Source organism: Melozone crissalis, unplaced genomic scaffold, assembly GCF_028551555.1.
Source record: "Melozone crissalis strain CALT ecotype California unplaced genomic scaffold, PUWL_Pcris_2 ptg000068l_1, whole genome shotgun sequence".
Taxonomy (NCBI): domain Eukaryota; kingdom Metazoa; phylum Chordata; class Aves; order Passeriformes; family Passerellidae; genus Melozone; species Melozone crissalis.
In genome coordinates, this window is record NW_026535846.1 from 16549702 (window position 1) to 16576687 (window position 26986).

General features: G+C 42.9%; 1 protein-coding gene across 2 annotated transcripts in view; it reads left to right on the top strand.

Annotated features, from left to right (window-relative positions):
• MSN (moesin) overlaps window positions 1–26771 on the top strand; it is a 40611-nt gene extending 13840 nt beyond the window's left edge. The window contains exons 2-13 of one of the 2 annotated variants that reach the window (XM_054289703.1): window positions 8320–8403; window positions 16378–16473; window positions 16987–17261; window positions 17726–17809; window positions 18128–18274; window positions 18748–18844; window positions 19896–20059; window positions 20427–20557; window positions 21200–21360; window positions 21789–21881; window positions 22297–22530; window positions 23562–26771. In XM_054289703.1, the coding sequence (XP_054145678.1) occupies window positions 8320–8403; window positions 16378–16473; window positions 16987–17261; window positions 17726–17809; window positions 18128–18274; window positions 18748–18844; window positions 19896–20059; window positions 20427–20557; window positions 21200–21360; window positions 21789–21881; window positions 22297–22530; window positions 23562–23726 (1731 nt within the window). In that variant the 3' untranslated portion in view covers window positions 23727–26771. Of the gene's footprint in view, window positions 1–8319; window positions 8404–16377; window positions 16474–16986; window positions 17262–17725; window positions 17810–18127; window positions 18275–18747; window positions 18845–19895; window positions 20060–20426; window positions 20558–21199; window positions 21361–21788; window positions 21882–22296; window positions 22531–23561 lie in introns of those variants that run through there. The other variant, XM_054289704.1, reaches the window with a different exon arrangement.
• The last annotated feature ends 215 nt before the right edge of the window (window positions 26772–26986 follow it).

The window sequence follows — 26986 nt, forward strand, 5'->3', positions numbered from 1 at the left end:
TACCTTTAACCTGGAAACATCATGAATGATTTTGGAAGCCGTGCTGTGTGGGTGGTAGGGGAATTTTAATAATAGGTTTGAATTAATAACTTTGTAGTAGTCTTTGTAAAATAGAACCTTCTTCCTGAAAAAGTTGCCTGCCCAAATCAGATCACTGATTAAATTGGGTAAATGGTACCTCTAGAGTTCTAAAGTGTGGAGATCTGCAGCCCTATGGAGCCAGCATTGGCACAGCCCTGGCTTTGCGTGCTCACTGGTGCTACTGAAGGAAGGTGTCTCCAGAGCAGGGAAACGTTGATTGTGAGAAAGCTGCAAGGCTGGGGCAGGGTGAATGAGTGAAGGCATCTAAAGCAAGGCAACTGCGAACAACAGACCCTTTGCACGAGGAGCAGGCTTTTTGGAAGTTTTCTTGTGAACTCTGTGAACGTGGTTTGAAGGAGACCTCACTTTTAAGAGAAACTGTCTTGAGGGTAATAAATCTGATTCTCTACCATTTGAGGAAAAAAAAAACGGAATCCCTACTTTTTATAAGGGTGTCTGAAGTAGATTCCCTAACTTGATATGAATAGCTGATCTCTGGACTGATAAGCATGTCCTGCCAGGATGATCCCCTCCAACTCTGCTTAGTGATCCTCTGCTCAGGCCTCTCTGAGTGCCAGGCATCAATCACATGCAGAGGAGCACTTAAACAGGAAGGGAGCTGTGGCTTCTCATGCTTGGTTTTGAGAACCAGATAAGCAATAAAGTGTTGCTGTGCTCTGTAGGGATTGCCTTTTCAATGGCAGCAACTGCCTTCAAGGAAACTGATTTATTTATGTTTTTTTAATGGAAGCATTCCTGATTACCACTTGCTGTATGGAAGAATTTTATTTTCTTTCTCATCACTGTGAGATAAGCAGTACAAATTAACACAGGAATATTTTGAGATTAACAGTCAAACAAATATACCAGGGCTCTGACACTACAGTATGCCAGGGTTTATATTAGAATAAATCACTTGGTTTCCTTTTTTGAAACTGACCTTTAGCATTATATATTGTAGCAGATTTTTAGTTACAGACGCATTCACACACACAGAGACTATTCTGAGTTTGAAGGGACCCACAAAGATCATGAAGTCCAATTCTCAAGTGTATGATGTGTAGGGGGATTGAAACTGCAATCTTGGATGTTATTAGCACCATGCTCTAACCAACTGAGCTATCTCATTAATCACCTCAGTCAGTTTCTTGTCCTTACCCTTTTCAAGAATAGGGTTAAGGTTTCGACCACTAGATGCAATGACTACTATAAACCTTGTCAGAAAATTTATGGAAATGCGGTTGGAATGGGCACAGAATTGGCTTATTTTGAGCCTCTTTGTTAGGTAAAGCAGAAATCCTCTGCTCTTTCAAGCTCCATATAGGAAAGCTTATCTTTTTTATGGCTGATGTGATGTAACTGTGTTTCCCTCCTAGCCAGTGTTTTTAAAATGGTGCTCTGGAGGTGAGTTTTGCTGGAAGCTATGGGCAAACACTGGCAGCATCCTTTGGTGTCTCAATGAAGTATTAAATGCCATAGGTGGCACAGAGCATGTCTGCCCAGACACTGCTGCTTCCATCCTTTCTTAGGTGCTGGTGCCTCCAGCCTTCCTCTATACACTTTTTGCAAGCAGGCTTCTCAAAGCTGTGAACTTTGTTGATCTTGCAGGCTGGTGCTCTGGCCTGCTTCCCCTTCCTGTCCCCAGCAGCGTGGCTCCTGAAGCTGTGTGGGTGCTGTGGTTTGTTGCCCACATGAGCCATCTTGCTTGCTGGGGACAAAGAGCAGTTGCTGGTGGTGGGGACACAGCTCTGGTGTGACTGTGCTCAGGTGTGGCTCCACAGCAGCTTCTCAATCCAAGCTGGCTTGCTGCCCTGCTCCTTCACAAGGAAGGAATAACACCATATGAGCACAAATTTAGTTGGATTTAGCCTGAATTCTGTTGCTCACCAGAGAAGTTTGTGAAGCTGGATAGTAGCAGCTGCCCCTTCACTGCTCTGTGTCTTCAGGCTCCATGCTAAAGCCATTTGGGATGCTTTAAAGGGTGCATTCCTGCTACAGGCTGTACTTAGGTACCAAAAGAAAGCCACACACTCCACAGGATGTGAGTAGTGCTACTGGCTCACTGGTACCAGAAGTACCATGGCAAGCTTTGGGTGGTAGCTTTATTCAAATAGTGGGGTGGGTGGGATGCCTCCTGTGGAGTTACTGCATGGCCTGTGCTCCAGTCAGATGAGAAGTGCTGTGTCCCCAGCAGAGCAGGATGGGGCTGGTGCAGAGAGCTGGGAAGCTCCCAGGAGCTGCAGGGAGGGTTAACCTCTCTCTGGGGTCTGCAGGGTGGTGCCTAGGGTGTCCCTGCTGCTGTTCTGTTCCCTGATGAGCTTAGAGGTATGAAAAGGCCCTTTAAGACTGCTGGAAGGGGGCTTGGTTAATGAAGTGTAATCCTTTGAGAAATTGCAAGCGCTTTCACATGACCCGATCCCAGCCTCACCCTGACACAGAGGAGCCAGGGCTGTTCCAGCAGGGTGCTGGCACTCAGGAAGGAGCCAGATGTCTGTGAGTATGGCTGGTGCTGAGGCGTGGGGCATCACCTCTGCTTCCCCTCCAAGGCATTGCACAGCTCTGCTGTCCTTGCAGAGGGCTGGGCAGGCTGACAGTGGTGGGAAGGGAAGGGCAGCACTGCAGAGCACTCTGCTCCACTTGCACCTTCTGAGAAAGAGGGGGACACTTCTTGTTAAACTCACCATATTGCTGCTGATCTTGCTAAAAAGCCAAAACTGGGCAGCTTTTTAGGTTATTAAGGTACTTTATGAGATTTTCGTTTGTGCAACTCCAGCTGGATTTGATGTGCTTCCCAGGTTGGAACTGGTGCATGGTATTGGTTTAGTGTTTTTACATGGAGTAACTGCTGGGTGAATTGGTGCCTTTCAGTGCAAGGCTATAAAGGTTGGTCTGGAATTTCTTTTTAATTGAGCTTGCTTCTTTTCTGTACCAGTCAAATTTGCAGTAAAGTATAAATTTTCCTTAGGTTACTTTCTCCAGAAATAGTCCACTTGGAGGCTTGAAGCTGGGAAGCAGGGAATACCTGAAGCTTGAAGCCTCCAGCCCAGCAGGGTACAACAGCTTCCTTGCATACAGGAAATGCAGGGAGGAAAGAAGCTTTAGCTCAGGGTCAGGGTTTTGTAGAGGTCGATACTCTGTGGTGCTGACTCCACTTATTATTCTGACATGAATTTCCTAGTACTCTATTCCTGTCTCAGCTTGTGACAAACAGAATTGTCCTTTCTACCTCTCGTGCTGTTCAATGCACTGGGGCATTAGCACAGGCCATACATCCGCTACTGAGTGTGACAGGATCAGTCTTTCCTGTTTGTCCTGCCATATGCAGCTACACCTTTTCATCTCAGGAAGTTCTTATAGCACACTATTAGGAGGATTTATTCAGAAACCTGACAATTACTGCTGCTAGTAAAATTTATTTGGAATCACAGTAGGGCAGAAAGTGAGACTTGAAGGTATATGGGAAACATTAAAATACCTGAAAAGATGCTGCCGATAGGTGGCTGGTACCACTGTCTTTTAAGTGTGCCTCTTGTAGATTGCTGAACACCATGGGGAGAGGGGGATAGTGGTGGCATGGGCTTTTGGAAAGCTTTTGCTGGTCAAAGGGAGCTTTCTTTGGCTGCAGCTGCTCTGGGGCTGGAAGAGTATCTCTACCATGCAAGTTTCTGTCTGTGCAGGACGTACCACGCTTGACAATACTGTCCTTGGCAGCAGGAAACTCTTTAATGCTCTGGCACTGGCAAGCTTTAGCAGGGTTTAGGCTGGTGGAACTATGGTAATTCCCCAAATAGAGAAGAGGAAGGGTTGCTAGTTTTCGATCTCTTTCCTGTAGCTGTTATGAAAGGAATCAGTTAAATATGAGCACTTTTTTTGGCATGCTTTTTAAAATTTGATGAGTATAAATTTGCCTGTTGAAATGTGATAGTTGAATGTTCTTGCAATGTGCAAAATGGTGTCTGGAAGCATTCAATTAGTAGCTGTTTCTATGAGAGGCTATTAAAAGATGATGGAAAGACAACAGACTATTTAGAGGCCACCTATTAGAATAAACTTCTGTGACTTTAGGATCCAAGTAGAATTTAGAGAGTTGCAAACATTTGCATGCTGCAGTCGGTATATTATTAATGCTATGATGAATAAATTCAATTAATTGCTTTAAACAGAGTTTGAGTATAAATTACTGCCTTAGGATAGTATTTGTGATAAATCTGTTGATGAAATCCAGTAAACCTTCTTAAAGCACCTCCTAAGTGTTGAAAGTTTGATAGATGTTTAGTAACAGAATATTGGGAATAGGAGGACAGTATACTTGGGGATGAGTGCTGCCACTGGACCTTGTGATTGCATCACTGGTGTGCAATGTCTCTTTTGCACATCTCTCAGCAGGGTGCACCTTACTTGTCTGGACTGACAGAGCTAAATTTGTATGTGATCAGCAGTTCAAGTCAGATATATTATTGACATTTTTTTTCTGTTTGCAACCCAAATTATAAACATCCCAAGGGTTATGCCATCCCTCAAACCTATGAAAACATTATTAGATAGCTTAGAAATACAAAATCTGATAGCTTAATGCTGATGAATCTTGAGGCTTCTCTTAGAATAAGCCCTGGTAGCAAACAAGATAGATGGTTTAAAAGTGCTTTTTGGCAGAGTCACTCTCAAGGAACGAAGCAAATTAATCTAAATTTTGATGAGAGCGCATAGTGTTGCTTTGTTTTGCTGTAGCATTTTTATTCCTATGTGTAACATTTGTGTTGGTCAGTACTAGGCTATGAATACCTTTGTAAAGTGGTTTTACCTAAAGTGAGACTTTAAATGAATGAAGAAGGTAAACATGCAGTGCCTGGCACATACTTGTCTAGTAGAGATTATAGCAGTTTGTAGATCTCTTCTTGTAGCTGGTTTGAGCTGCAGGCAGAGTGCATTAAATCAGTGCCTCCCACAAGCTGAAATGGTAGAAACCTCCCTCTGAGCCACTCGTTGTGAACTAGAAAAACAAAACCACTCTAGCTTGGTAGGGTATGGGGAAAAAATGTCTTTGTGTGTTGTTTTCACACCAATGAGCCTTAACAAAGCTCAATTTTACAGCAAACTAGCTTCTCAGCCAAGTATTAAATTACCACTGATGGTTCAAAGTAACTAATGGTTAAAATGTCAGTGGCACAGCCCAGGATGTGCTGTGCCCCCAGCTCGTTGTGCTGACAGCTCCCAGCAGAGTGCTGCTGAACGTGTTAAACCCTGCTCAGCCTGGGGAAACGGCGCTACCAGGGTGTGGTTCTGCAAAACACGAGCCTGCTTCCTGTGCTATCTCAGCTTCTGCTCTCTTAGATCAGCCTGGAGCTTAAAATGCAGCCCCATTCAAGACTTTGGGTTGTTACTCATCCTGGGCACAGGGGGCTGCTGGAGGTGGTGGGGGAAAATGTGTAAATCTTCCTATTGAGTGAGCTAATTGAAGGATAATATTGGGTCAGATAACTTAAGGGCATATAAGTGAAGGAGTTTTGCTGTTTCCAGCATGGGACCTAATTTTAACCATGATAACAAAGATGTGAGTTTTAATAAGTATTCTGCATGAATTATGGAGTTACTGAAGCAGCTTTGTTTAAAATGTGGAGGTGCGATTTGTTCTAAATAACTCTTAAGAGCTATTTAGGCATACAGATGTTTCAGTTCAGTTTTCTGGTGCTCAGATATTTGGCCCTTAATCACCTATGCACATGATATCAGATAAGAGTAGCAACTGTGCTTTGTCCATAAACAGTGGAGCAGAGACTATTTTCTTTCATGGTAGCTGATACATTCATGATTTAGGTGAACAGGAAATTCTTCAAAGCTAACAAAATGTAAGGGGTAACTTAATGGCTCATTTAATGTAACTCTTCTTATACCTGAATGTAGCTTATGGACAGCTGTGCTCCCACTGGTGGCTGTGCTGGGTGAATCAGGCTTCCAGGAGAGAGAAGCAGAAATCTGCTTTCAGGTGTAAGCAGCAAAGCTGTTTTGGGGAGCATTCAGCCCTTCTAAGAAGTGGCCAAATTCTTGTTTCACCAAAACACCATGAAATTAGCCCATTGTCAAGGCCTAGGATTCAAAGAGAATCATTTTGGGAAGGTGTACACTAAGAGAATTTAAGGCATCTGCATGCTATCGAAAGCTGCTAATTAAAAAAAAAAAAAACAAAACTTCATTCTTAGGAGTTTAGGCCATTTGTGCTTTCCTTGCTACTTCTGTGGGATCGTTTTGCCTTAGTTTGACATTGTGTGAGAAGGTTTAGAGGGCTTCAAAATCAACTTATTCCTGATATACTTGTTCATGATATCTTTGTTCTAGTAATGTCTAAATAACATTCCTTTTGCATGAAACAGCCAGAACTTCAACTTATGTGTACTTCAGCTTAGCTGTGCTAATCCTACCTTTAACCTTACAGAATTTTTAGCTTAGCTTAAAACAAGAAAACCTTTAGGTTTATCTCAAGCAGATATCAAGTACAAAACAGTGATGTGCCTAGTCTGAAGCAGGCTTTCTGGGAAACCTCAAAAAGTATTTGTTATAGTTACTGATCTCTTTTGGTGCTTACCTGGATTAACTAGCAGAACATTTCTTGCTTATTGGGGAAAAAACCCTGGTTCTAGTTCTCTTGCAGTCTAGTTTCTTAGTAAACAAGATGTGAAATCTGTTCAGATATTTGGTAGAAATACAGGAATCAGAACTGCCTGTGATCATATAGGTATTATGTGGTTCTTTGAATATTTCTCTGCTTACTCTTGCTTTTTTGGTCTCCTGTGTCATGTAGTTAGCTTACAGTCCAAATATGACTTGGAGTGGCTCTCAAAGCTCTTCACAGTGTAATTCCCTCCACCTTTCACTACTGGGAGCCTGGTGGAGTGTGCTGATAGTATTGATTGCCCTGAAGAGCAAAAAAATTAGTATTTGTTGATCTGAGGTAAATGACTTAGCAAGAGAGAGAACTGTTAAAGCAAGACTTGTGTGCTGGGGTTTGGTGCATTGTAAGTATCTTGTCTGAACAACTTCAAGCCTTGAACCTCTGCTTTCATGGAAAAATATTTTAAATAAAGCTGTTTTAATATGTACAGCTTGTGCTCAAAAATTGTGAACTATCTTTACCCTTTTCAGTTGATAGGCATGCAAGTAGAATTGGATTCTCAGGCAGCTTGGTGTACTCACAGACCTCACTTTCCCTGGCCTAAAATTAAGGCATCTGCTTTCAGGCCAGGACAGTTTCTGTCTAGCCCCAAGCATCTAAATCATGTTTCCCAGTAATTCTCAGGAGTTTTGAATGGGATCAGCAGTGTTTTACACTAGCATTTGACCTGAAATGCCTCTGCTGTTTAACTGGCTTCATGAGAAGTGAAAAATGTGTGTGTGTGTCTTCCTGCTTCTGTGGGATGAGGCTGTGAACTCCCTTGCTGCAGTTCCTTGCCACTTTCATGCCACCAGTGAAAATGTGATGGTGAGACATTCCTGTCAAAATAGTGCATGTTATAATATTTCTTCTGGAAGACCATTGATGATCTTGCATCTAAGGCTAGTATAGTAATGAAATCTTGGTTACAATTTTAAAAAGACCTAATCAATTTCTGCAGTTTTTAGAAGTCTTTCATCCCCCTGAAAGAATTGGAAAGCAGCACTGGCAGCTCTACTGCTATGGGAATTGTTCTCATGTTCATCATGCAGCCTTTTTGTCATAGCCTGTGAGGGCATCCTGCATCCTATCTGCTTCACACCCACAGCCCCTGGAGCATGTCAGGGATTGTGCCTTTAACTTCTCCAAATACTCACAACAACTGGAAATGTATTGTTGTTATTGACCAGCCTTCTGTGGCAGACTGAGTTGTTAATGCTTCTGGAATAACTTCCTTGATTCAAACAAAAGGATTGGATGTCTTCTTGTGTGCACCAAGTTTTGGAACATCTCTGCTTTTGTGAAAGACACCAGAGTGTTCTACTCTGGAAATTAAACTTTGTAAGATGCAAATGGCTCTCATGTGTGCCAGTACATGTGAATGTTTGACCACAGAGGATAAAAACACTGCAAAACAGGAAAGTTGTATTCTACAGGAAAGCTGTGAGTGCCATGCTGGCAGAGGAGGTGGCTTTGTGCCTGCTGGCAGTGAAGTCCCTGGAAGCTTGAGAGCTGCATCCTGCTCCTGGGCAGGTCTTTGTTTTCATTTTTGGGTAGAGCATGTGTGGTAATGATGCATTTTTATCTTCCAGATCAGTGTGCGTGTTACCACCATGGATGCTGAGCTGGAGTTTGCCATCCAGCCCAACACCACAGGGAAGCAGCTCTTTGATCAGGTAAGAGATGGAGCTGCAGAAGATATAATGTTGATAAAGAGATTGTAATTCTATTGAGGCAACAGCAAATAATTTCTAAAGGACTTCAAAGAATGAGTGTCACTATATAATGTAGCTTCAAGAGAACTCAGCACAGTTAGAAATTGTACTTTTTTTCCAAAACTACTGCATTTTGTAATCTCCAAGATTGTCTTAGGAGCTATTACTTCTAGTGAACTGAATTGGTGCTATGGCTCAGAATAATAGTAATTGGAAAGCACTAGGTATCTGCAGTCTTAGTTTGTAAGAAAAGTCTTGTGGGGGACACAGTAAGCTATTTTTGGTTGACTTACCTGCAAGCATTGTGTAATTGATTCCAAAGGGTAGTTGGTCTCTAAACCAGGAGAGGCTCAGCTGGGTTTCAAATGCTGCTGTGGCCTTTAAGTGCAGGTAAAGTGATGTTCTGACTCCCACCAGGCCCTGAGGGGAACCTTGGGAGCAGTGGTGGTTGTACCACACTTCATTGGGCTGTCTGCATGGGGTGTTTCAGCCTTCCCCAGCTTTCACTGGGCAGGGAAATTTCCTGCTGCTCTGGCCCAGGAGAAGCAGGGAGATGTGTGCAGCCCAAAGCTGGAGCAGCAGAAGGCAGACATTATCAGCTGCAGAGAGTGAAACTTTGTCAGACTCCAGAGCAGTGTTTATCTGCTGTAATTGGCCATGGATTTGCTCCTTGGAGAGAAATGGGAACAGTAAATTCATAGCTCAAAGATATGCAAATTGAATCTTGGAGTAATGACAAGATGAGGGAACTGCCAGACCAGATAGGTCAGATTTGGGTGTGGTTCAGTAGAGCTGAGCATTCTGGGGTCAGCTCTACATAGTACCTATCATAAGGAAGAGAGAAAATTAAGGGCTGATTCACCCATTGAAGTCAGCTATTTCACTTGGGGCCAGCAAATATAATTTAAATTTTATATATTTTTTTAGATCTTTAACCACAAACTACTGTTTTCTCTTGTACTCAGCTGGATGATTCAGCACTAGATGATATACTGCTCTCTGCAGCCCAGCCCTGAAATGGAGGGAGATCCAAAGCTTTAGTGAAAGAGCATCCTTTCATAATGGAAAAAGTAAAAAGGCTTTTGGAAAAGTTCTGAATTGCAGTGTAGTTCTCAGCTGTCGATGTCTTACTATGTAGTAGCTCCTGCATATTTTAGCCCTGTGTGGTCTCAGATCTGACAGGTTTGGATTTATAAAAGTGAAAGCCAAATTCTGTCCAGAATCCATCTGTGCAACATGGAACTCTGCCACAGTTAGTTCATGAGAGTGTTTGCTAATGAGGCTGAGGTGACATGTCCCCAGGCTCATTAAGAAAATGAACTGGTTTTTTGGGATTTTTTGTTTTTAAAATTTTTTTTAAGGTGGTGTTCTTCATGTGGATGCTTCCCATGATTATTTTTCAATATCTGGCTTCTGCTATTATCCAAGCAAAGCACCAAGTGCTGAGAAACAATACTACTCACATCAGTAATATTTGTAATCTGCACATGATGTTTTCAGTCAGCTCTAGGTCATCTGTGGTTTCTGCTGCACACTGACATTGGTGGCAGGCTTGGGCTTCATCAATTTGTCTCTGAGAAGCATCCAGCCATGTTTCCAATATAGCAGCTCTTCATGTCTAGTAATTGATTTCACTCCTTTGTCATGCTCTTGGACAGCTGCACATTTTCCTCCCTTCAGTGCATTTTACACAGCACCTGTCTAAACAGAATTTTGTTTTGCTTTTTCCACAGTAAACACTTTGCCAAGGGAGAAAACAAATGCTGTTTCAGAACTGAGTTTCGAAGTTGAGGCAGTGCTTACTTCACCTAAATTGGATTATAGGTGAAGCTGGAAATGAGGGAGGGAAAAAAAGTGTCTGAAGCTAGTTTTAAACATTTGTTATTTCTAAAAGGTCTCATTGACATAAAACTTGCTCCCTGTAGGAAAGGGATGGGCCTTTAAATGTATTGTCAGCTGTTGCATATCCAGTATTTTTCACATGACTGAGCAGTTTTTGTGTATTGGTTCCTGTAAAGGGAGAGTCCAGGGCTGCTGTCCCTGCTGACACTGTGGCTGCTCTCTGGCTGGACATTGTTCACTCTGCCTCAGTTTCTGTCCTTAGGTTTGACAGACCATGATGGGGTGTGTGAGAACAAAGTTACTTATGTTTATTTTCTAGCTCCCTTAAGCCATGTTGTGCCCCTGGAGTTGATAATCTAGTGTTTTCTGCATGATGCTGGTTCTGAAAAAAGATCTGCTTTCATCAGTGTTTTTTTGAGGGAAGGGAGAGCTCCTCTGCAAAGCAGATGTATGGTTTTGCTGTTGTAGGACATTGACTTCTGGTGTGAAACTTGATTTTTGACTCTTGTACAGAAAAATTTTAAGATCCCCAGCATCTTTTTGCCCTGGGGTGCCCTTTCACTTTGAACTGTCAGTTCTGAGTTAAGCAAGAAGGAAGCTGCTAAGCATTACCAAGCTTTTTAGCTGCACGATTGCTATCTCAGTGCAATCTGCTGCCTTTCCTCAGTAACATTTAGGCAGTATTTATTTTCACCTGTTGTGTGTAAAGGTACATAAATGTATTCATTATGCCACACATGGTTCTGGCCAACTCTGAATAGGATTCAGAAAATTTTGGAAAGCTTGTAGCTAGGTTTTAGCTTAATGAGGGGAAAAGCATTTGAGTCTGGAGTTCTGTAGTAATAATGTGTGAATGGGCATGAGGTAGAAATGTTCCTGTCTTCCTCTTTCCTGTTTGGTTAAATTTCAAAGTGAATTTTTATAGTGACAGAACAGTGCAGATACCTCACTGCAATGTAGGAAGTGGTTTCTGCCCTGAAGTAGCTGCCTGTAGAAATACCACTGAACTGATAAACATGTGCAGTAACATCATGAGGTATTCTAGAGCTCTTCCTATTCCCTAATCTTGTAACTGTACAGCTTTAGCTTAAATATCTTAGGCTTGTAAGCAAGGACAACACCTGGATTAAATGAGACAGGATTGTACTCTCTGTCTGCTGCAGTTTTGCTGCTGCACCTTTTAACATCAGTTGCTGAACTCCAGCATTTACTGACTCACTAGCAAGAACTGTAACTTTGCTCCCATTGCTCAGCTGCCAGTGATGGATTGAAAGAAGAGCTCAAGGAGGGCTCTGCATGTCAGGGGTGCTGCTTATCCCACAGGCTTTATGATTTCCCATGTACCTTGAAATGTTGCTTTCCTGGGCATGCAGAGCACAGGCACTGCGACAGTGGTAGCTGCTTGATTTCCTTCTTTGACCCTTTTCTGTATTGGTTTGGAGAGCAGTCAGTAAACCACAGCAGTGCTTTGCATTGTGTCTTCTACACAGCAAAGATTATTCTGTTGTCTGGTGAAAAATCTTAGTTATTTGTTGCTGTGCATGGCTTTGAAATTGTCTCTCCAATCTTTTGCCCCTCAAACTTCCTTTTTTTGGGTTAAAAAAAAGGCATTAAAAACCCCTCCCTTTTCTGGGTAGTTTGAATCACTGAGCATCCAATCTCCTTAAAGGTGATTTCTGTCCCATTAAGAGCCATAAAGACAAGTCACAGGTTAAAGAAAATGCCACATGAGAAACTTCAGTAGCTATCACTTCAAACTTTAAAAACATGTGGTTAACCTTCCAAAGATGCTTTTCCTCATTATTGTAAACTTTTGGGGTCAAAACTAAGCTAGTAATATAAATGTGCACTTATCTATGGGTTAAAATGATAACAATAAGCATCTCTCTGCACACTTTAAACCTGGTCCCTGATGCTGTATTTTATGTTCAGCATTAAGTCTTATACATTGCATTTATTTTTAATTCTTAAGGTTCTTTCAGATTTCATTAAGAGCCAGATCTTCTGAGATTCTGACGTTGTGTGCCCTGGCCTGTCTTGCCTTGCTTTTCTATCTCCATGGTCACCAAGATGATGTGCAGCTTGAAACCTTGGTAATGCTTAGGAGCTTCCTCCTTGTTTACCTGCTGCAGTGAATTTCATGGTTTTGTAGAGTACCAGTTTGGTTTTGTAGAGTACCAATTTGTCAGGCTTCTTTCATGTTTACTTAAGTGTACAGCACAAGCTGATCAAACCTCTCTTGAATTTTGAGTGACTTCGTCTGAGTTGAGCTGTGTTTGGTGTCTCATGGCCTGAAAACGAAGCTTTTTGAGGAGGGAGAATGTAAGAAATCTTTAGCTACTTTAGCTACTATTAGGTCCTACCTGATAGTGTTTAAACACATATAAAATGGCTCTGGAACACCTAATCCACTGGGTGAAAGCACTGAAACCAAAACTCACTAAGGTAGTTTCATGGCAGAAAGCAGCAAGTCTCAGGATGGTGGCTGGTTGCCCCAGCAAACCCCAGAACTCTTGTCCCTGTGCTGAAGGTTTGTGGTTGAGCAGTATGAAAATGTGTCTCAAATTTCACAGGAGCATGTGGAAACTTTCTGACTTTTAGAAAAGCAGCAGTTCCAACCAAAAATGGACTGCTTGTTGCTAAAGATGTCAATAGCAAACTGTAGTAAGTACAAAAACTCAAAGATCCCGTAGTTTAGAACTCTGGCATTTTAGCACTTTGGAAGGGAAAACTAGAAGTACATCCACCAGATAAATGGAGGGGGAACAGTTGAATATTTGTGGCTGTAAATGGAGCCTAACCTGGGTACTAAGTTAGGGTACCTGGAAGACCCCATTCTAAGCTGTTTTTGACTGGCATATCAAACTGCAGGTGTGGCACCAGTTCAGAGCTGCTCCAGCAACAAGGTTAGCTGGCAGTTTTCTCTCAGATATCCTTGACATGCCTGTCATAGAGAGGGAGAGAGACCTACCTCATCTTTAACTAGGGCCCATTCAAGGCACTTTTCCCATGATATAGCCTGAGATATTTGGCCTTTGATGCAGGAACATGATCCAAGTGCTACGCCTTTTCCTCTGCTTGCATGCTTTGCTCTTGCCTGTGTGTAAATAGTGCTTTCATCAGAATTTGTACTTGTTTGCCAGTGTGGTGTGTTTCCTGGGCTGAGAATGACAGCCATTTTCAGTCATCATCTTGATGCTAAAATGTACATTTAAGAGGCTGCTTATGGCTCCCTCTTCTGCTGTGGAGCAGCACCCAACAGCAGGAACAGAGTTCAGAGGGAGCTGGGTGAGTGCTGAGGGGAAGGACAGGAATTGTCATGCAGACCTAGAAAACATGGAGTAAGATGGAATGAGAGAAAAGATTACCTGAAAGATCTTCTGTTTCTTCTCTGAACATAACTAAAAAACTTACCCTACTAATGTGTGCTTAGACTTTCTGCAGAGGATGAAGTGAGTCACCAGAAAGGCACCTTTTTCCCTATGTCAGTATGGCTTACTGAATAGAATTTTAAGCTAAAAGTAGTACTCAATTAAAGTTTTGTAGTAGCTGGTCAAGGTACCATGGGACAGCTGGATTTTAAGGCTCCATCCAATCTGTTGCCCATTGTAAACTGAGCTTTATCCAGCAGGCTAAACAAGACCCAGGGACTGACTTAATGCTCCCCCTGGAATGAAGAAAAGATGCTGCTCTCCAGATGGATGAGAGTGTAAATTTTAGGTATTTAAGTATTGTGGTCTGTGTTAAACAGACTGTCTATTCTCCCATCCTTTGTGCCAGCCCTTCTCCATCTCTAGCCACTGCCAGTAGCTGTTTGCTTTTTGGAACATCTCACAGTTCATTAGGGCTCTGAATGCTGTACACCCCCAGACATAATTATGCTGCTGCCAGCCAGATTCCTTGCAGCTGTAGAAAGCTGTTTCTTCTTCATGCTTTTCTCCTTGCTAAATGGAACTAAATAGCCTGCTAAAGCTGAGGAGGGAGGAGGACTGTCCTCCCTGCCTTAGTTCAGTGGCAGCTTGGGACTGTGATGGTGAGTGCTGTGCTGTGTCCCCTCTTTCTGCCCCCAGCTCGTTCTTGTCTCTGCCATTGCTGTGCAGGCTTCTGCTGTGGAATAAAAGTCCTTTTGTGTGGGACCACAGTGTGGAGCCTTTCAGCTCCTTGCTGGCAGCCCAGCCTGTTCAATTCCCAGGCATAAGCTGCTGTCAAGTGGAAGAGAGGAAAGCAGACCCATGCAGTCGAGTGAGGAGCTCCCATCCCATTCATATGTTAATGCTTCCAAGAGCAGAGCTCTAGGACAGCCTTTCTTCCCCTCCTTGAACCATCTGCTTCCAATCACAGAATATGCTGGCTTGGAAGGGACCCACAAGGATCACTGAGTCCAACTCTTGGCCCTGCACAGGACCATCCTCAAGAATCACAACATGTGCCTGACACCATTGTCCAAATTCTTCTTAAACTGTCAAGCTTGGTGCTGTGACCACTTCCCTTGGGAGCCCCACAACCACCTTCTGGGTGAAGAATCTTTTTTTCTGGTATCCAACCTAAACTTTCCCTGACAATTTCAGGCCATTCCCCTGGGTTTGGTCACTGGTCACCACAGGGAAGTGATCAGTGTCTGCCCCTTCTCTTCCCCTCATGAGGAAGTTGTAGAGTGTGATGATGTCTCCCCTCAGTCTTCTCCAGGCTGAATGGACTAAGTGCCCTCAGCTGCTCCTCATACAGCTTCCCCTCAGAGCCCTTCATCTTCATTGCCCCCTTTAGACCCTCTCTGATATTTTAATATTAGAGATTAATATCTTTCCTATATTGCAGTGACCAAAATTTCATGTATATAACAAACCCTGCTTCTTCTCCAAAAGCCTCATCAGCTGTGTGATGCACAAGTGATCTGCATCCCCCTGAATCTGCAGGAGCTCTAGCCCAGCTCTCCTGTTCATGTTCAAGCAAGGACAGGCTGAATAATTTCAGGAACCCCAGAGGGATGATTTACATGGACTACATGCCCTAGTGTAGGTTTTGTCTCTGTGCCATCAATGGCACGCCTCTGCTGAAAACTGCATTTGGTTTTTCTGAATGTAACAAAAAACCTAATGCTCTTTTGAAAGGCCAGATGAAATGTCTGATCCAAGCCCTAAACAATCTAATTGGTGATGTGCTTGTGGGGAACCTATGTCTTTGGTGTTGTATCCAACATCAGAAGGGAAGAGAGTGCACCTTTGGGCAGTACAAAATTATATTAACTGACCTGGCTGCTGGTTTTCACAGGGAAAGTCAGTCTCTGCACCAATGTTAACCCCTTGCTGCACCCTGTGGCATGTCCCAGGCTTTTCAGGGCACAAAGGGGGATGTCTTGATAGCAATCAGGCTTTGGAGAAACTTCCCCCTCTTTTTAACCAACAGTGGCCCTGTACTGCAGTAGTCTTGCTGCCCCAACGTGAGGTTCTTGTTTCTTGTCACAACATGTCTGTAAAGCCTTTTTAATTCCTATTTACATGCCTGGTGTGCTAGAGAAGCTAGCTAACTACAGAGAGAGCTCACATAGTGGTGTAGTTCATGTCTGTGGTGGCTTTGTGCTGACACAGGGGATTGCATATGGATTTAGCCTCTGCACTTCCTCTGAATGGTGCTGCTCAGTAAAGAGCTGTATGAAAGGCCTGTCTATAGCTATGAGTGGAGTAGAAACAAATCTTAAAGTAGCACATGACTTGCCCAGGAATAGTACATTTGCATGATAACTGTGGGATATACCTGAAAATGGAGCTGTGTTCCTCATTCCTGGAAGTTACTAGACCTGTCAGAGCTGCTGCATTGTGTTTTGGCTGTACATGTTGGCTTATAAGTAGCTGAAAAAAAATAATGTCCCAGCTGTTGTTTATAAATAGCAACAAGCCTTAAAGAGCTGAAGGAGAAAAAAGAATATCAGACACGTCCACTTAAGACCTCTTAGATGCTCAGTCATCTTTTTGTGCACTGCAGCAGGAGAAGCAGGTGGTCAGGGCACTGTCTGAACTTACCTGTAACATATTCTCAGCCACTGATGGACAAGTTCAGTCCATCTGGGAATCTTGCTAAAAATCACCTTTCTTTCAGGTTGTCAAGACAATTGGTTTGCGAGAGGTCTGGTTTTTTGGACTTCAGTATCAAGACACCAAGGGTTTTTCGACATGGCTAAAATTGAACAAAAAGGTATGTTTGCTCCAAGATTTTGCTTGTCCTTGTTCCCTTCTGAGAGTGCAGGGGCAAATTCAGTCTCCATACTTCTGTCAGGGATCTGTTCTTCCCTATCCATGCACCTCAATTACTGCAAGAGCAGTGAGCTGGTGCTGTGGTGTCCACACACTCCCTCCCCAGGGTATGAGGAGTTGTGGTATCTGACCTTGTCCTGCATCCAGCTCTGTTAAACAGGCCAGATTTGTTACCCTTCCTGGTAAAATGCTGATGTTGATGAGCATCTTGGCTGGGGAGAAACCTGGAAAGTAACTTGGCTACCACTGGCCATTAATACTGGCTGGTGTGAGTCCAGTGGGGAGAAGTGATGAGGCATTTAGCAGTAAGTAATTGAAAATCCTTGTTTTTCTGCACGCTCTTTTCTGCATTGGAAATGAGAATTTTTTTTTCTAGTGAATGCTTGTTTTCCTGTTTGTAAACCCCTCCCTTTCACTTGTATATGGACTATAAAATCTGCTAACTCTGTTCCAGGTAACAGCACAGGATGTACGTAAAGAAACCCCCCTGCTTTTCAAATTCCGTGCCAAGTTCTACCCAGAAGATGTGGCAGAAGAGCTGATCCAGGACATCACACAGCGCCTGTTCTTCCTGCAAGTGAAGGAGGCGATTCTGAACGATGACATTTACTGTCCCCCAGAAACAGCTGTGCTGCTGGCTTCCTACGCCGTCCAGTCCAAATACGGAGACTTCAACAAAGATGTGCACAAGTCTGGCTACCTTGCTAGTGACAAACTGCTCCCACAAAGGCAAGTGAACCTGCAGAGTCTTAGCCATTCTCTTTCTTAAAGGGTTTGTGATTTTTTAATTCTTTTTTTTATATGTAGGGGCTGTTTTAATTGCAGTGCTCAGAATAAAATATAGCCTTATGCCACTTTGAGTATTTAGATTAGTATTCAATTAATTAAGAGCTTTAACATTAAATTTCCTATTGCCACTCTCAAACTCTAATCAGAAGTAGTGAGAGGAGCTCCAAAACAAAATACACTACAAGAAAAAGAAACTGAATAAAATTACTCATCTATTAGAAATCTGAATACTGACCATTGTCTCTATCTAGCCTTTTAATGAAGCTGTATTTCTTGGAATATTTTTGTGGGTGAACTCTGATGCCAATGGAGTATTTAATGAAGCATTATTATAGAGTGATGTGATTGTGTGTGTGCATATATGTAATACTTGGTTTGAAACATCCCATGTATGCTCTTTCTAGGGTTTTGGAGCAGCACAAACTTAACAAGGACCAGTGGGAGGAGAGGATCCAGGTGTGGCATGAGGAGCATCGAGGAATGATTAGGTAACCGATGCAGAGTGAAACTGCTGTATTTCAAGTAGTGTTATTGTGTGATATATGAATACATTACAGGTTAAGTTAGCATTCTTCAGGTTATTTTGCTCAGAGGAACTAGGTTTACATGCCTCTGCTGGTCCATGTCAGCTGGCTGTTCTTAGTAAAACATGACTGATTTTGCAGAGTTTGTAATTATCTACTAGAGCGATGCTTAGAACCTTGCCAGCTTGTTGCTGCTCTGTCCACATGGGAAGTTAGAACCTTCTTGCTCTAATTGCTTAAAGACTCAAAAGAGAATATCTGTTTTCTTTTTACATGCTGCAGAGAAGATGCTGTTTTGGAGTACCTGAAAATTGCACAGGATCTGGAAATGTACGGTGTGAACTACTTCAGTATTAAGAACAAGAAAGGCTCTGAGCTCTGGCTAGGTGTAGATGCTCTTGGACTCAACATTTATGAGCAGAATGATAGGTAATAAACCACTCTCTTCATTATTGCCTTCAGCTCCTTTCCAATATAAAGTCATGTAAAATCAATCTCTCCTGGAATTCAAATCTTTAACTAAACTCCACCATTTCTGTGTCATTCTTGGCTGTGTTATTGACATTGCCAGAATAATCCATGAAATGTGATTCTTTGGACCAACAAGTACAAGAAATGGGCAAATCTTTTCAAGATAGTTTTGCTTCATCCCTAGTCTTCCTGCTATAGATCTGTTCTCCAGTTCTCATTTTCATTTAAAAAACCAAAAAATGTGGGATTGAAAAACTGTTTCTTATATTTATATTTCATCTGCGTGACTAATTTTGTCTGCTGATTTCAACTACCATGAGGGCACTGAAATATGAGGGTGGATTTGGTATAATTTTGAGCTTTATATTCTAAGTCAAGAATTTGAAATGACTTTGGGCTCTCTCATTTCTTTTTGCTTCCCATTTTTACAGGCTAACACCGAAAATTGGATTTCCCTGGAGTGAGATCAGAAATATCTCATTCAATGACAAGAAATTTGTTATTAAGCCTATTGACAAGAAAGCACCAGTAAGAAGCAAGATTCATATTAAGCTATTAAAATTTCAACTTCTTAGCTGAATGATTTCTGTGGGTTTGGTTTTGGGGGCTTTTAGGGGTTTTCTGAACAGAATCTTTTCATCAATAGCATGAACATTGACGTAAGCAGGGAAACCTGTTCAGGGCAGTCAAGTGATAGTTATGATTCTTTTTTCTGGCTAAGAGGGTAGAAATTTAGTATAAGCTTAAGCTTTTAGCATCAGTGGCAGGGAGTAGCTCTTTGCTTAGGGTTTCTGATTCTCTTAAGACTGTTGAGATTCTGTGATAATACAGTTAGGGATCTGAGGGACCTCTGTTAGCAGTGGATGCTTCCTTTGCAACCTGTTGTCTTTAACGGTGTGCGGGATGATCTTTTGCAGGTTTTCACCTTACTTAAAGCAAAAGCTTTAAGTCATTTTGTAGGGTAGGCTGGAAGTTTTTTCCTTGCAAATTTATATTGAATGTAATTGCTTTAATCTTTAAGGCTTAATAATTTCCAGTGCTAGCCAGTACCTTCTGTTCTTCTGGTCATTCTTGTTTCATTGCTGCTTGAAAGCACTTCCCTGTTGCTCCTTTCGAACAGAACAAAGATATTTATCCATTGATTGTAACGTTTAACACCCCCTCTGGCATAAGCCAAGACATTACATCCTAAGTGGCTGGCCAGGCTATTATACAGATTATTGAAGTGGGAAGGAAGGTGGGAGAAGGCAGGGACTCGGTGTGCCTGGTAAAGCAGCCCTGCTGGTGTTTGTAATGAAATGGTGATGCAAGATGCTGTGTGCTTGGTGCTAGGGGTGTGTTACAGTGAAACCCAAAGCACTGGAATGACACACTGGGTGCTCCTGCCCTGGGTGTGCTTGTCAGGTTGAAATGCATTTCAGAAATAAGTGTCTAACTGCCGCCACCAGTGAATTAGATGTTATTAAGAAAAGCTGGCTGGCAACTCTAAAATGCTCGGGGTCTTAGGAGCATAGTGCATACACAAGGGACTTCTTATGCTGAAAGAACAAATGTAACGCTGCCTTTTCCTTGTCCCAAGGACTTTGTATTCTATGCCCCTCGGTTACGGATTAACAAACGGATCCTGGCGCTTTGCATGGGGAACCACGAGCTCTACATGCGCAGACGTAAACCAGACACCATCGAGGTGCAGCAGATGAAGGCACAGGCTCGGGAAGAGAAACACCAGAAACAGATGGAGAGGTTGGTAGGGCTCTGAGTAGCCTGGGTGTGACTAATTAGCGCATGAGTAGCATCATATGCTAGATAAATGGCTGGCAGCACCTTAATCTGCTGGAGCCGAAAGTAAAGCAGGTTGCTTTCTGCTTCAGTAGGTCTGATGGGTTGATAGTAATGTTACCACAAATGTGACTTCTCATTACTTTCTTGGACTTGTGAACGTGTCACTGAGATGAATGCCAGCAGAGCTTTATATTTTTGCACTTCTATAAAGGGAGTAAAGCTCATTATCTGAGTGCTGTAGGGCACATCTTGTATGTGCTCTTTTTGTGTGTTTACTAGGAAGTGCTCCAAGTTGGTTTGAAATTACATTGTGACTTCCTTCCATCAGAGCCCTGCTGGAGAATGAGAAGAAGAAGAGGGAGTTGGCAGAAAAGGAGAAGGAGAAGATTGAGCGTGAGAAGGAGGAGCTGATGGAGAGACTCAAGCAAATTGAGGAGCAAACCAAGAAAGCTCAGCAAGGTAATTGGAAATCTTTCAGTGTTTCCTTTGAGGATGAACAGTCTGAGTGAGAAGGGTTCAAATAGTAAAGCTATGAGCATCTCTGAGTAATTTGTCTCTCCAGTGTTGCGTGCTAACTGGTGTTAGGGCCCTGGTTTAGCCTCCTGAAGCTGAATGTAAGCCCTCCATATGCAGCTGCTGAAAAAATATATGCATTAAAGAAATAGGTAACAACCAAGATATGTCTCTCTTGGCAGCAGAAGTCCCTTGCCATTGTTTCTGTGCTGGCTGGAAGCTTTATCCCAGCATATCTGTAGAGGAAGGAGTCAGAGTGTAGCAGGGGTCACACCAGCCATTGCTGTGGTGATTTGTTATCTAATTGCTTGGCTAGAGTTAGTGTGGTGCTGCCCAAGCAAAATACTGAATGGTTCTCTGCCCTTAGGTATGTAATTTTGGGCTGGGTGCTTCCCCACAAATCCATTGGGGGTAGGCCTGACTTTGTCTTGCAGCTCCAAGTAAAATGTAAAGGAAAGGACAGGGAACAGTTGCATGCATCCCTCCTTTACCTGTCCCTCTGAAGGAAAACCCTTATCCAGACAGACTTTCCTCTTCTACTGCCATTCTTTACTTGATCTCACTTGAAATGTGCTCCCCTATTTTCAGAACTGGAAGAACAGACCCGCAGAGCTCTGGAGCTGGAACAGGAGAGAAAACGAGCTCAGGAGGAAGCAGAGAAACTGGCTAAGGAACGTAGAGAAGCAGAGGAGGCAAAGGAGGCCCTATTGAGAGCATCCCATGATCAACAAAAGACCCAGGAACAGTTGGTAAGTTGGTGAACTGAAAATCAAGTAGGGAAAATAGTGAAAGGGGAAGCTTTTGAAGCAAACCAGGCTATGAATATACTGAGGAAGCACTATATACACAGGTTCTTTAATTTTTATCCTCAAGTATATGAAAACATGCATAAATACAAATGTATGCCTTTTTTTTGTATGTGATAATGATAAAGTGTTGCTTTGGGGAGAAGGAAAAAGAACCAACTCAACAACCAAACAAAACCCCAACCCACAATGAAATGCAAAATTTTTTTGGCTTCCTTTCCTCTTTCATCATGGAGGTATTGGTGGAACTGAAGTTAACAGGAAGGCTTTCTTCTCACTGAAAAGATATGTTTTCACTCAGGACTTGAACTAAATGTTTGATTTAGGATGTACCTTGGGGTTTGTTTCCACTAAAAACCTTTCTTCTGCAGGCTGCTGAGATGGCAGAACTCACAGCTAGGATCACACAGCTGGAGCTGGCCAGGCAGAAGAAGGAGAGCGAGGCACAGGAGTGGCAGTATAAGGTAAAGCAGAATCTGAGCAAATGGAATCCTTTCTGTGGAATTGCTCTTTGTTCTGGGTTGTAACCTAAACTACTAAACTAGATTCCATGCTAGACTCAATTCTTGCAAGCTTGAGGCTATAGTAAATATGCAGCTTTGGTTTTCTCCATGGAACTGGTGACTTATTCTAACTCCATGTAGCAATTTTTGACTAATTAGACCCGTGGCCCATTTTCCATTAACAGTAACCATTCTTCAAATCTCTGAAGTGTTATCCAGCAGAAAATTTTGCAATTGATGGTAGCTGAGTAGCTTTGGAATACACCCCTTCAGAGGTGCAAGGTTTCCTGTGACGAGCACCAAGTGGTGCTTCTGTGAGAAGTCTCAGGCACTCAGGATTATTCTGACTGATTCACTGTGGCATATCCTACTGCAGGCACAGAGGGTGCAGGAGGACTTAGAGAAGACCAAAGAGGAGTTGAAGACTGCCATGAGCACCCCTCATGTCACTGAACCCATGCACTCTGAGAACGAGCACGATGATGAGCAGGATGAGAATGCAGCAGAGGCCAGCGCTGAGCTGAGGTCGGAGGCCACCATCAAGGACCGCAGCGAGGAGGAGCGCACCACTGAGGCAGAGAAGAATGAGAGAGTCCAGAAACACTTGAAGGTAAGAAGCTGGCAGCAGAATGTGTGTGGGGGTGCTGCTTCTGCTTTTCTCAATGTTTCTTGCAGCTGGAAGGTATTGCTGCTATTTAAAAAATGATGGAAGACACAGGGAAGGGAGATGATCATGATCTTGCCAGATAGCTGCTTAGCCATTGAGTAGAGAGGCAGATCTGGTCTCCTGGCACTTGAATTCCATTTTACTGGAAGCAGTGAAGTATTTTGAAGCAGTGCCAACAAGTAGTGTCTGTCAGATGTAGTGTGCTGTCTGTGAGTATTGCCAACCACCTGACAGCTGTTCATAGCCCTGGCTGCAAGGAATTGAAGAACTTTGTCTGATTCCTATCCAGCAGCTGTCTCTAACTGTCAAGTCTGGGTTGCATTGCAGAACTCTGCATTGCAAAACCCTGGAGTAGCCCACAAGGGCTCAGCACAGAGACAGCACTACTGCACCCTCTTCTTGTGAGGAACTCCAGTGTTCTGGTGTTCAATTCCAAGCATTTAGTTGTGCTGCCTGACTTGCACCAGGCTTTGCCCATTCTGCATTGTGCTGTGGTGGTTGCGTACAGAAGGGTAGAGGTGCATTTTATCTTCTGCAGTATGTTTCTTTTCTTGTGGAAAGCTACTAATTCCTCAGATTCTGCAAGATGTTCTTGCTGTCTTCAGGGATCCCTCCACATGGCCATTCTTTTAAAGTACAGGCATTGGAGACAATATTTCTTAACTGTGCTAGATGAAAATAAATAGGTTTCAGATTGCCTGATGTTTTATACCTTCAGATATTAGAGAGAAACATGAACAACTTCCACAAAATCATAGATATGTTTAGGTTGGAGGGGCCTCCATGAGATCATTTAACCCCACTTCCTTGCTCAAGCAAGGTCAGCTAGAGCAGGTTGCCCAGAAGAATACACCGGGGCTTGTCTGTTTCCTGTCTCTATAGACACCGGATCTTTAGGAGGATCAGCAGGAAATCTTGTCCAGCTTTGAGTCTCTGGTACTAACCTGCTGCTGTCTGTTTCTCCTCCTCCAAAGGCTCTTTCCTCAGAGCTGGCAAACGCTCGGGATGAGACCAAGAAGACAGCCAACGACATGATCCACGCTGAGAACATGCGCCTGGGCCGAGACAAGTACAAGACCCTGCGCCAGATCCGGCAGGGGAACACCAAGCAGCGCATCGACGAGTTCGAGTCCATGTAAACTCCCCCTGCACCTGCTGCCCTGCACTCTCTTCTCCCCTCTTCCCCATCCTCTCCCATCATCACTCATAATCGTGCTATGCTGGAACCACTACAGAAGAGTGACCATGGTCTTATTTATCAAGTTCTGGGCAAATGCTGGAGTTAAGTGACAGAAGAAGGAATAGTAAATAATGTCTGCCTGGGGTGGCTCGGGGAAGCAAAAGTGTATTAGGGCAAATCTGAAGTTGTTTGGCTTGGGGTAAAGTCTTAGTCTGTTGGGTTTGCCCACTGAGGTGGCTGTGTTGCTGTCTTCTCCCATTGTGTGGGGAGACCAGCAGATACTTGTACTGCATTCAATAGCCAAGAGCTGACAGTCTGACACTCTGCCTTCCTACTAACCTGTGCAAGCTTCAGGATTAAGCTTAGTAGCCAGGGTCTGAATTTCTGACTTAACCCAGAGTCTGAATCATGTAGTTAAAAAGGGGAGCTTAGGAAGAAGGATCGAAGGTAAAATATGGACTTTCTCTCTAAAAGACCAAAGCTTTTGTCCTACAAAAATAAGCAGACCAAACAGATTCTGTGGTGTTCCTGCTGGTGTTACATTTTGGTTAATGATGGAGCTTTGAATTTTCTAACCATGAGGAGGCCTTTGGAATATTTCCACTGATACAGTGTGGTTTGGAGCCTCGAATTCCCTGCTTTCCAGAGGTTTTGTCTCTGGTCAATGGCTTTGTTCACTATCATTTGTCTGACTTCAATGTAACCAGTGAGGCAGAGATAGCTAGAGTACACTGCCTTCCTTTTTGGTTTTGCCATTGAAAACCTAAAGTGGGAGGTAGAATTGTAAAAGACTAAAAATTATTGTAGCTGTATTTTCCCTTGCTGAACAGATACTTTTCTAGTTACATGAACAAGATTTCAGGTTTTTCCTTAAGAGGCCTTTTTTAGCACATAGTTGTTGGTGCCTTATGACTGTGTATAGATCTACTGTAGCTCAGATACATTTAGTTTAAACTAGATGCAATCAAAAAAAGTGATCAGCAGCTGGGGACCAAAAACTGCTCTCATATCTGGGTCATGTACAAGACTGCATCTGTCTTCCTGGCTTTAAGCAGCATTTGAGGGGAGAGGATCCTGAGACACTTGTCCAATTGCTTTCTTAATCCTCACTAGCACTCTGCCACATCCCTGGCTCAAGTGCTTTTCCTTCCCCAGAAAGATGCTTTGGCCTTTTGTGGCTTTGAGAACAGAAGGCTTTCTCTTAGAAATGGGATACAAATGGTTCTGAGACTGGTCCTGAGAGCTGCTTGTGCCAGGTATTGTAATAAGCATCACCTCCTGTCATCCAAGCTGCCCATGCTGTAGCTACCCAGAGTCCTCCCTGCCGTTTCTGTGGAGGAAATAGCCATGTATGCTCAGGGTTGAATTGGATGTTGCCTTGATCCTCATAAAAGGAACTGTTAACCTTCAGGAGAGTCATCTTAAAAATGGGTTCCGCTAAAGTGAAGTCCTCCTTTGTTTTGCCCTCCTTGGAATAGTTTGTCCCTATAGGAAGTCATTAGGTTAGCCTGGGATTTATTTTCTTGCCTAGCATAATTCCAAATTTTGTGACCTGCTCAGTTTTGTTGATTCTCCTTTTGTATGATGTTACTGGTAATGGTGATAGAAGGAAAACATCTGAGAACTGGAGCATTTTCAGCTCCCTGCTGTATGAAAAAGGGCAAAGGGAGACTGTGCCAAAAAAGAAATGTTCATAATAGTGTTAACAAACTGCAGTATTTCCCCAAGAATTCCTTGGGTGGCTGGAAACAACCTCACCAGTTCTGTGTTACTTTATTTTTCGAAAGCAATGCAATCTGTGTGGAGATTCATACAAATACCAGCCAACCTCTGTTAGAAGCAACATGCCAACCTATGCCCTTAAACCTCCAGGTGTGTCATGTGGGAGCCCCTTTCTCTCCCCTGGACACAGAGTGCTTTTGGGCGGCACATGACATGGCAAGCTTTTTGTTGGCCAAGAAAAATATGCCTCAGTACCATGAAAGTCACAAATGAAAGATTGGAGTTAAATTTGTCAGAATACATTTGCATATTTCTGTACTGAAGGTGATTGGCATTGGCTCTGCACGAGTCTCGTTACTGGGGAACAGACAACCTTTAAACTTCTGTTTTGGTGCTTTAAAGCTGGTTCTCAGCACTTCTGCTCTGTCCATGGCAACTATCGATGCATTTGAGGGGAGAAAAAATCCTATCTAATATTTTAATAATTTCCTTACAAGCTGATGTATGGTGCCTGGAATATGTGTTCAAATAATAAACCAGTAATTTTCTGCTTTGATGGGTCACACAACACTGCTGAGCTCTCATGTATTCTGATGTTGGCATGACTTCTGTTTATATGGTTTTTTAAACGTTCTATTTCCACATGGTCCAATAAAGGAATAGAACGGCTTGTGCCAGTGAGTCCACCTAACTCTTTGTAGTTGTTTCAGCCCTGCCTTCTTTTTAACCAGTATTATATTCCAGTGGTATCTAATGATATTTGATTTCAATATTTCTAGCTATGCACAATTAGAAAATATTAGTCAAGGGATGGAGGGTATGTTTATGGTCCTCCCCTTGGAAATGTATACTGTATTATAAAGATGATATTTTGCAAGAAAACTAATGTAAGAAGCTTTCAGTATTATGGTGAGATTTGTAGACACATTTTTTATTTGTTAGAATACAGTGAATTGTTCTTACTCTTCATGTTCCAGTTTAATTGGATAACTACTCCTCTTGGGGGTGGGGGGAGGGAAGTACTTTATCACATGTTGCCTGGCTTATTTTTTCTTGTTTTATTTTTTTTGTTGCTGTAAATTATGATGTTGAAGGTTTTTGACCAGTTGTTTTACTGGATTATAACAAAACATCAGTTCCTTAAGGTTGTGGAGTAATTAATGGGTCCATGTGCTTATCTGCAGAGAGAACCTTGACTAAGACATGTTTTTCCTATTCAGAGGAGTTGTTAAAATCCATACCTTGTTCTTCCTGAAGTGCCAATAAAGTTCAGAGAAATTCAGCAGATTGTGTCTGGCTGGTTACTTAAGGTTTGCTCTAAGTGCAGAGCTGTGTCCTGTAGCAGGGCAGATCAGCCTTGTGGTGCTCAGAGGTCACCCTGGGAGCTCCCTCACAAACAGGGAGATCTTTCTTGCACTCTGAAAGGGAACAACTTCAGTAACAGCACTTTCCTCCTCCTCAGCATCCCCACTTGGAGCTATGCTGGAATTGACACTT